The 9,372-nt window shown below is 39.1% G+C and overlaps 2 protein-coding genes across 2 annotated transcripts; one reads left to right on the forward strand and one right to left on the reverse strand.

Annotated features, from left to right (window-relative positions):
• Window positions 1-271: 271 nt before the first annotated feature.
• On the reverse strand, window positions 272-2,972 carry LOC113113566 (glutamine amidotransferase-like class 1 domain-containing protein 3A, mitochondrial). Its single transcript, XM_026279829.1, has 5 exons — window positions 2,858-2,972; window positions 2,279-2,391; window positions 1,970-2,141; window positions 764-965; window positions 272-666 (listed from the first exon to the last, which is right to left on the reverse strand). The coding sequence occupies exons 1-5, from the start codon at window positions 2,955-2,957 to the stop codon at window positions 474-476; spliced, it is 780 nt and encodes a 259-aa protein (XP_026135614.1). The 5' UTR covers window positions 2,958-2,972; the 3' UTR covers window positions 272-473.
• Window positions 2,973-3,806: 834 nt separating this feature from the next.
• LOC113113567 (uncharacterized) lies at window positions 3,807-8,483 on the forward strand. The gene is made up of 9 exons (XM_026279830.1): window positions 3,807-3,865; window positions 4,313-4,426; window positions 4,953-6,629; window positions 6,718-6,817; window positions 7,066-7,214; window positions 7,294-7,406; window positions 7,489-7,578; window positions 7,661-7,783; window positions 7,871-8,483. The coding sequence occupies exons 1-9, from the start codon at window positions 3,811-3,813 to the stop codon at window positions 8,096-8,098; spliced, it is 2,649 nt and encodes an 882-aa protein (XP_026135615.1). The 5' UTR covers window positions 3,807-3,810; the 3' UTR covers window positions 8,099-8,483.
• Window positions 8,484-9,372: the final 889 nt, after the last annotated feature.

Genomic DNA, 9,372 nt, shown 5'->3' on the forward strand with positions numbered 1-9,372 from the left:
AATTTGTCAAATGTGTTATTTGTCACAAAATATTATTTGAAATTTATATTAGTTTTTTAATATGTGTTTTATTTTTATGCATGTATTATTATTATTATTTTTTTATGAAATTGAAATCCACTTTAGTGATGCCAGTGTTTGGGGGTGTGAGCTGCCAATCTTAAAGAAAAAAAAAAAAGTGTACAAGAAAAGTTAAAATAATACTAATACTAATAATAATTGAGCTTGTCTATAATGATATGAACAACATTAACACATCAATGAACAAGGAAATGTTTAAAATCTGTTCAGTTTTATTGATAATAGACTACCACAAAAATACAAACACTGACAGTATGTTTGCCCTGTTTTACTGAAAACGAACTGGTCTCATTGGTTTTGTGATGGGTTGTTTTCTGGGTTTAAATGACAACATTATTCATTTTTAATAAATAAACATATCTATTGATGTAACAATATTTAGACAGTGAAAGTTAAGCTAGTTTGAGAACTTCTTGTACCATGACACCCAGACCGTCATAGATCTCATGGATCGGAGCGTTGCACATGAACGCACTCGTAGTCACCAGTTTGTTCTTGGTATCGATGTGCACCTCGCCCACGTTCTTGTTCAAGTGTTTGCAGCCCATTTCAACCATGGTTTTAGCCACTTGAGCGTATGGCCACCTGCAAGCATAAGAAAGACAACACTGAGTTCAGATCCAAAGCACCTCTGAACCATTAACATCATCAGAGCCCAGAGCAAAAACCTGCCCAGACTCACTTCTCACACTCCGAGTCGTGGCCGACGGTCAGCTCACACCCGGGAATAGCTTTGGCTGCCAGCACAGGAGAGATGCAGCACATGCCCATGGGTTTCTTGGCCTGATGGAAAGCTTTAATGACCTTCTCAACCTCAGGTTCGACTGAGTATTCCTTGCCTTTGGTGGCCCAGTCGCTCAGGTTTTTAGCCACTCCAAAACCACCTGTACGACACATTAAGAGTTACATTTACTATCAGAGATCATGGAGAAAGAAATCTAATTTTCCTTGATATTTTAACAGAAGATGTCACTATGCTATTAATTAAAGTTTCAGACTTTCAGTTTCAGAATTCAAAACTTCCTTGTTAGTCTAAAAACAATTTTTATTGACACGGCCAGTTGCATAAAAGGCGTAAACTAGTCCTACAAGTTAGTCAACTTTCGTTTTTTTTTTTTTTTTTTTTTTACGTTACTAAGAAAAAAAAAAAAAACAATGGGTAGATTGGTCTAGCTTGAAACTGTATATTTTCAGCTATGTGCAAGTCTCAGTAGAGTTTGATTCAGTTCATTTCTCTGTGGATTCTTTGGTAAACCAGTGGCATTTGACACAAGTTTTGCGAACAGACTTTTAAATAAATGAATGGAGTAACATGTAAGCGTGTTAACTCTAGTGTCTCGTCTGTGATCAATGGTTTTTAATTTGTAAGACCTGATGTACAGTCGGAGGTTCATGCTGCAAAATGTTTTCTTGATTTTTTATGCGTCAATAAATCAAGCCAATCATGATCCCATATATTGCTATAACTAACTCTTTTTATGATTAAGCAGTCTTGGAAGCTGTAATAATTTAAATTAAAAGAGTTTTAAATGTATTACATATTTCATATGCTACACAATCAATGAAGAAGTGTTTACAAGCCCAAAATCGACCCGCCCATGTAAACAATTTTAAAATCAGTAGTAGATAAAGGTCTTTTATGAGGTAGGTAGGTAAATAAATAAGTAGCCTAAATAATAATTTCAATTAATTTTAACATTCATATCAAGGACGTTAATTGTAATGATAATAATGAGATGATAATGAAGCAGCAGAAGTCAAAACTGCAGCACACACTTATAATAAACAGAACTTGATCGTCCGTCCATTCATTTGTATTTTAATGAAGTTATCATTCTATATTTATTTCTATAGTCCTCCTTCGTGCAGTGGGCGCGTGTTTGATCACCTGGGATGATGAGCGCATCAAAGGCGCCTACGTCCAACTTGACCAGGTCTGTGACGTCACCCCGGGCGATGCGCGCGCTCTCCTGTAGCACGTTCCTCGTGTCCGTCACGGGCTTGCCTTCACAGTGGTTCACCACATGCATCATCTCAGCATCAGGCGCAAACATCTGGACCTGCAAAGCAACGAGCTGCGTGTGAGACTGAGCGCATTTTCACATGTTCTGTTTATGTTTAAAAAAAAAAAAAAGATTTTCAGAGTGTTCTTTCGAACCCTTTTTAAGCTTTGTGTTGTTTTATTTGCGTGCTTTACCTTGGCACCTGCTCGACTGAGGTGCACCATCACAGCAGACGCCTCGTGGACCTCTGTGCCGTCATACACGCCGCAGCCGGCCAGAATCACTGCCACGCGCTTTACCATGCTTACTGTGCTCAAACACACACACAGAAAGAGAGAGACGAAATATTAATGCTGGCCTCTAACTGCACGCATTCATTCGAACAGTAAGGGACTCTTCTTGGCACTGAGAAAAGATGTGGCAAGCAGGCAGCAGGTGGCAATCACCTACACACTGGCAGAATTAAATATTTACATAACACTCGTGCCCTAGAGATCTTGCCAAGGTAACACCAGATCAGTTTCCACGGAGTTCACGTAAACAAGCAGTGAACAGAACCCGGATTCAGGGATTATTTATTACAAAAGGTTTTCACGTGCTGATAAAAAACGATGGTTAACATTTTGAAGTAAGTTTAAGAAATATCAGAACTGTTGGCTAAAACAGAAAATTGCCTACCTGCTGTTAAAATAAAAGATGTTTCGATGTTCAACAATCTTAAAGTTTTCATTAAGTCTAGACTTGCGGTCGTTTAATGCAGGGCTGCAGCTTACCTTGTAAAGAGAGTTGAGTTGAGGTGAGGTGAGAAGTGAAGAGTATTTCTCTCCACGCTCTTGAGTGCTGCTTATATCGAGTCGGGACAGTTCCTCCCATGAAGGCGTGTTCCTGGAAGGAAAAATTAAACTATAGGGCTATTGTCTCTCTTCTCCCGAACAGACTTTGCTTAGTCATACCTTATACCTGAGTTCAACTGTATGTGTTTGTATTGGTGCCATATTAACCACACTGTACCGAGGCTGAAGATTAGCTTCACGTGAATGAAAGAGGGAAGTGTGGAGAGCTCTGGAGTATATTAGGTTATAAACTTTAGTAGCCTATATCTTTATTTGATAAGTATCAAAGTACTTGCATAAATGCAGCACAAGTTTTGCGTGTGTTTTTAGTTTTTTTGTTTTTTGTTTTCTTTGTATGAAGTCAGTTCTCCTCAGATTCACACAGGTTCTATCCACAGGAACAGTATTTCACATCAGTTATGAACATATCACATTACCATCTGACAACCACAGTTTCATAACACTTATCTTCATCTTGAGCTCTATATTTGTTGTTTCGTTAATTCATTTGAAACTAATGTAGCCTATAATAATTAATGTAAAACGTGTTTTTGGTTTTAAAAATAAATCTGCATTCATACAAAATCTATATTTTATGTGTTTTTTTTTTCAGTTAATTAAACAAAAAGGCTAAAATAAGTTATATAATAATTACGTATATGGCAAAGGTTTGAATAAATAAGAGTTATTTGATTGAATTAATTTTGTTTTGTATTAAAAGAGTTGTTGTAATTTTCCAGAAGTGTAATAAAGGATGAGGAAACTCCAGGATAGGAGGAAATAAAGAGTTTTTTTTTTTTGTTTTTTTTAAGCGCATGTCTGGCGTCACGGCGCATGACGTCACGGGTGTGTATAAAGCCGTGCGCGTGTGAGAAGAGCGCATCTGACTGAGAATGGCGGAGTCTGAATCACTGCACTTTTCCATCGGTGTCCTGGGCATCTCTGGGGGTAGGTGGCAGAAAACAGAAGAAGAAGAAGATATTTTAGAAATTATTTATTAGAGAGTATATAAGTGATAATCGCAGTTATTTACCTCGAAGTTACATATATATTAATACATAAATAAATAAACCTTTTCGCAAGAAATGTCTAAATTAAAAAAAAATCTTTTTTTGTCATTGTAATAGGCTAAGTATAATAGTAATTCTTGAAACTTTATTTCTTTTTAATATGTGTTTTATTCTTTACGGATTATTTATTATTTCCCTCATCCAAGTATGAGGGCAAAACTAACGTGTTTACTGTACTTTAACTACACCGCTGGTGTGAAAACATTGATTCTGTTTATCTCTGGTAACCCTGTTCTCCCTAAAAGGAAAAAAAAGTAATGTTCATAGGATAATAATAATAATAATAATAATAATAATAATGATAATAATAATGTCTTGTGAATAGGTTCTTTGTTGATTCTGGTGAATAACTATGCGAGCTCTCCAGAGGAACCTCTGATCACAAACACAGCTTTTGGAGTTCTGCTCCTCATATTCGCTGCTCTGCTTGTTTATTCAGGTATGTCTTACACATTATTGGACAAAAAAAAAAAAAAAAAAAAAAAAGATTTAATGTATTGCACACAGAAATGCAAATCACATTCACTGATTTTTTTTCTATTTACAATTTGATCAAAAGTTTTATTTATTTATTTAATCTGTGTTTATAGTCTTTGTTGTCTTAGTTGTATAGTGTCAAAAAGATTTTTTCCTTGTTCAATTCGTTAATTCATTAATAAATGTCACTATATCTAGCTTGAAATGTTACAAATGTAGTACATGTAGACTTGAAGCTCAAAGTAGATTATTTGTAGATAGATTTTTAGGAAAAGGGTGTGGCACTGTGACAATATCAAAACATTGCTGTTTTTGAGCTCTCTGACTTGACAACATTCAAGAGTTTCTTTTTTATATATATTATTTTACTGTAAAGAATAACACATTTCACCTTTAAACTATTTTTGTGTAACTTTAAACATAAATCATACCGTGTAATCTTTTCTCTCTCTGTCCATCATTCTTCCTCTCACTGTCCTTTTATCCAGGTGTTCGACGCAGCCAGGCCCACAATGTACTCTTTGGTAGTCTGTGTCTGACGGTGTCAGCCCTATGGTGTGGTTCAGGTTTAGTGCACATACTTGCAGGCGAAAACATAATAAATAGCAGCAGAGGTCTGCGGGATGCCATGGTGCCAGGCCTTGCAGCTTTCACTCTTGCACTGCTTGTCATTTGCATCGTGGCTATTTTATGTCACGAGGTTGTCCTCTCATTCATCTCCCTGAGCATATGTCTAGCGTGCGCCCACCAGATTGCAGGTCTGGCAGATTCGGCCTTCGGACAGGCAGCCACCGCCGTCTGCTACCTCATGGTCTGTTTTGTGGGTGCCTACTTTGGAAGCGGCCGTTTGTTATCGTACATCACACAGAGAAAGATTCAGCTCCCCGGAACATTTAACAAAGATAGCATGAAACCAGTGCAAATTCAAGAGGCTAATGATGTTGTGACAGTCGGATTGATCATGAACCTGTTGTCAGCTAGTGTGCTAGCTTGTCCTCTGCTTGGTGTTGTCCCCAAGCTCTTCTCTGGCCATGTGCCCTGGCTGTGGACCGCTGGTGTCTTCCAGCTGGGTGTGTGTGTTAAGAGCTACAGATCTATGGACACCCTGGCAGCCACTTTCTATGGTTTCACATCCATCCTGAGGTTCACTGAAGGGTACACCGCACTAGTGGTGCACTTCACAAAGCAGGTGCCCTATTCCCCAGTGCCGTTCCCAGTTGTATTCTCAGTGTTGTTTTTCATCCTGGCCTTGTTTAACTTGCAGGGAGGGTTTGTGAACACCATCTACCAGCTGTTTTTTGTGGCATACTGTATTGCAATCGCATCTGAACCCCAAAGCTTCTTTCAGAGGGGAACACAAGGCGTACAGGCCGCCATATTTGTTGCCTCCGCTTTTGTGCTCTTTATAACCCTTTATAACATGGCTTCCTCAAACAAGATCCCTACAGGTGCAGGCTTCCTTAAGAACCTGTTGGCCCGCAGTAATAGATTTGTCTTACAAACCAATGGTAAAGAGCTACACGCTCCCTATCTGGGCTACTCTAAATATGCAGATGCTGAGGTGTTGGGCCACGGCTGCAGTGTCCTGGCCGCATTTTCGATCACAGCCTCGCTTACTAGTGGAAACCCCTTGTCCATTTTGATCCTGCCTTGGGCGGTGGTTTCTGGTGGTGTGCTGCACCTGATATCTGGCTCTGTTGCCTTCGCTCGAGGAAAGACCCTAGAGAGTACGACTTTCGTTCTTTATGGTATCATGTGGACAGTGTGGGGACTGACGCGCTTCGGAGGCCTCTATGGAGATGTGCGTGGCCTACACCTAGCTGTGGGGATCATCAGTTTCATGGTCTTCAATGTGTTAGTTACAGCTGGAGCCCTGTTTCTCAACAAGGCTTGGTTCATCTACACCTTTACCTTCCAACTCATCCTCATTAGCTTCTTATTGGATGCAGTAGGCGCGCTGCCCTACGGCTATGACATCGGCGTGACCATTATCCTCGGGCTGGTCAGCTTCTACATGTTCCTGGCCAGCATTTTCAACTGCACCTTTAAAAGCCCACAAATGCCTTTCGGTGATCCTTTCATAAAGTTGAGCGGCTTTGGAGGAGGTAAAGACAGCTGTCCTCACCTTCCAGCCAAGAAGTCCTCATCCGTTCAGCAAATTGCAGGTGAGTCACTTGAAAATTTGCTATGTATTGGTGTACACATGAATGCATGCGTGTCTATACCAATATACTTTGATTTCTTTTATGACAGAGATCATGAAGAACGGTGGCATATGTGGAATGCCCACAGACACCGTCTATGTGCTTGTAGCAGCATGTAACCGCCCACAAGCTGTTGAAAAGGCTTATAGGTCAGTTACCTTCTCCACTTCTATTTCAAGTTTATCAGTAACACTTCAGTTTGAGGACCAAAACTCACTATTAACCAATTGCTTACTATCATGCATATTATGTGCATATTGGCTATTTAATAATACTTATAAAGCACATATTAATGGCCTATTCTGCATGACCATATTTTAGATCCCTTAACCATACTTAAAAATCTTTGGTATCTGTTCCACCAGTGTCACCTAACCATGCAATCCCACATTAATAGGGTAAAGAAACAGGCGAAAGAAAGACCCATGTCCTTATGGGTTTCATCTATAAAGCAGTTGGAGCCAGTCAGGGACCAGATCAGCCCTCTCCTCTGGGACTTTATGGAAGCTGCTTGGCCGTCCTCCATTAGCTTAGTTATAGCTAGAGGTGGGTACTGTGATATTCACATTGTGCTTGTTGTGTACAACATTGTGTCATAACCCAGACCTCTCCATTTATTATGTAGCTCCATGGATGGAATTCTTCGGATTGGGTGACTCATCCAAATACATCGGCACACCGCAAAGCATCGCCATAAGAAACCCAGACTGCACTGTTGCTACACACCTCATTAATGCAGTATGTATGGTCATGTTGGCTCATAAAAAAGCTGTTTAACATACACCTTTACAGTATTATCCATGCATTTCTGTTTGACTAGGTGGGTCCCATTGCGGTAACCTCTGCTAATCCAACCGGTGAGGCAGATACTACCCATCATAACCAAGTTTATTCAAAACTTGGAGACAAGGTATGTAGGTGGTTTATTTGTTTGAGGATTCATAGGTATTTCCTATTGGGGGACTTAACTGTCATTGGTGTATATCCTGCAGGTAGATGGGGTGTTGTGTGATGGGCCGTCACCAGAGAATATCGCCTCCACAGTGGTAGACTGCACTAAAATTGAGAATGGCCAGATTGGGTTTTTCCGTGTTGGGCTTATTCCTAAATCGAAGGTAACTAGCACACATGTACCATTTTTCAAAATCGTATGCAGCTGTCTGAAGTTAACAGCAAATCTGTTGTGCTGTGATTTCCTCAAGGTTCTTCAGATCTTCGAGGACATTCAGAAGAAGCACATGCATGGTCAGATGAATACAGCTTTTGAGATGGATGTCACAGATTCTCACAGTTATATCAATGTCTCACAGACAAATTTGTCAGAGACTCAGACGGACTCTGGGATTGGTCGAAATTCCCCTGCCGACTCACAGAGCTCTCTGGATCTCAGCCAACATGACCATCAGGAGGAGGAGGACGAGTCTTTATAGAAACTGCCAAACACCCAATGCATTTCCATTGTACTGTAATTGTTCAATATGTATTGTACAGCCATTTAATGTGTTAACATGAGATGCTTTGGACAAATGGGCCAGGAAACAAAAACATTACAATTATATGCATGAATAAAGATGGTAATAGGCCTAAATATTGCAAATAGGCAATATTAATGTGTTGTTAATCATTTTTACCATATAAGTGCAGTTATCATTATCTTACTAGTAATTTTAAACCCTTTTCTATTTATTTATAAATTTTGTGAAATATTACAATGTAACATTGTGTATATTTGTCAATGTGTTGTTTTATATTTGTAATAAACTGTAGATTTGTATAAAATATTGATAATTAAATAAATATGGAGTCCTGACTGAATACATCTACTCACAGTCATGCAGAGGATGGTAAAAAACCACTGAGTGAAAAGTCAAGCACTGAAAGTGTGTAACATTGATTGTTTTTTTCTGGCTGAGTCAATAACAGACAATGTAAAATGCTGGGGTGGGATGGGTCTAAAACCCCCTTCCTCAAATCTTGCCCTGGAGGTCCAATGCACTGCAATGTTTAGCTCCAACCCTGATCAAAGTCACCTGTCTGGGATTCTCTAATGATCCCATAGACATTAATTGGCATTGATTAGCATGCTAGAGCTAAACTCTAAAGAGCTAAACTCTGCAGGAAAGTGGATCTCGAGGTCCAGATTTGAGGATCCCTGGTCTAATAGGTTCTGCCAACATTAGGGTGTTCCCCTCAAACCCTCTAGTGCCACCAAGTGCAAAAATTTGTATGTATGTAAACTTTGTAAACTTTTCATGGATTTGTATTTGGTTTGGCCTAATGAACCAACATTTAGTAGGAATCACAGCCACAGAAGTGTACATGTGAATTTCAGTGAAAACATAAATAATACAAATTTGTCAGTAATTTGGCAATGACTCTAAGAAAAATATATACGGTAAGATGGGGGAAGATGCCCCCCTTAGTGCATTTACTTTGAGCATATTTTAGATGTGCAGGATCAGCCAGTGAGTTGATAAGAGAAATGACACAAAAATGTCTGCATAAATTGTAAGACCTTCTTAATATTTCATTCAAATACTGGGGTGTGATGGCCTTCTACTTCGTTAATAATAACAGATTTCTTTCAAAGTGTTATTAATAGAAAAATGCAAAAATCTTATTTTGTTTTATCACATTTTAATATAAAGATACAGGTTATAGGACCTGCCACTAGAGGGTGCACCACCAAAACAATAACAATCGC

This window comes from Carassius auratus, chromosome 14, assembly GCF_003368295.1.
Source record: "Carassius auratus strain Wakin chromosome 14, ASM336829v1, whole genome shotgun sequence".
In the NCBI taxonomy this organism is placed as follows: Eukaryota; Metazoa; Chordata; class Actinopteri; order Cypriniformes; family Cyprinidae; genus Carassius; species Carassius auratus.

Excerpts from the sequence above, each read along its gene's own strand:
- LOC113113566 (XM_026279829.1), bottom strand. The coding sequence starts at position 2,957 with ATGGGAGGAACTGTCCCGACTCGATATAAGCAGCACTCAAGAGCGTGG. Across the intron at positions 2,142-2,278 it reads TCAGTCGAGCAGGTGCCAAG|GTCCAGATGTTTGCGCCTGA; the intron begins GTAAAGCACGCA and ends GTTGCTTTGCAG. Across the intron at positions 966-1,969 it reads TGATGCGCTCATCATCCCAG|GTGGTTTTGGAGTGGCTAAA; the intron begins GTGATCAAACAC and ends TGTGTCGTACAG.
- LOC113113567 (XM_026279830.1), top strand. The coding sequence starts at position 3,811 with ATGGCGGAGTCTGAATCACTGCACTTTTCCATCGGTGTCCTGGGCATC. Across the intron at positions 3,866-4,312 it reads TGTCCTGGGCATCTCTGGGG|GTTCTTTGTTGATTCTGGTG; the intron begins GTAGGTGGCAGA and ends TCTTGTGAATAG. Across the intron at positions 6,818-7,065 it reads GCTGTTGAAAAGGCTTATAG|GGTAAAGAAACAGGCGAAAG; the intron begins GTCAGTTACCTT and ends CCACATTAATAG.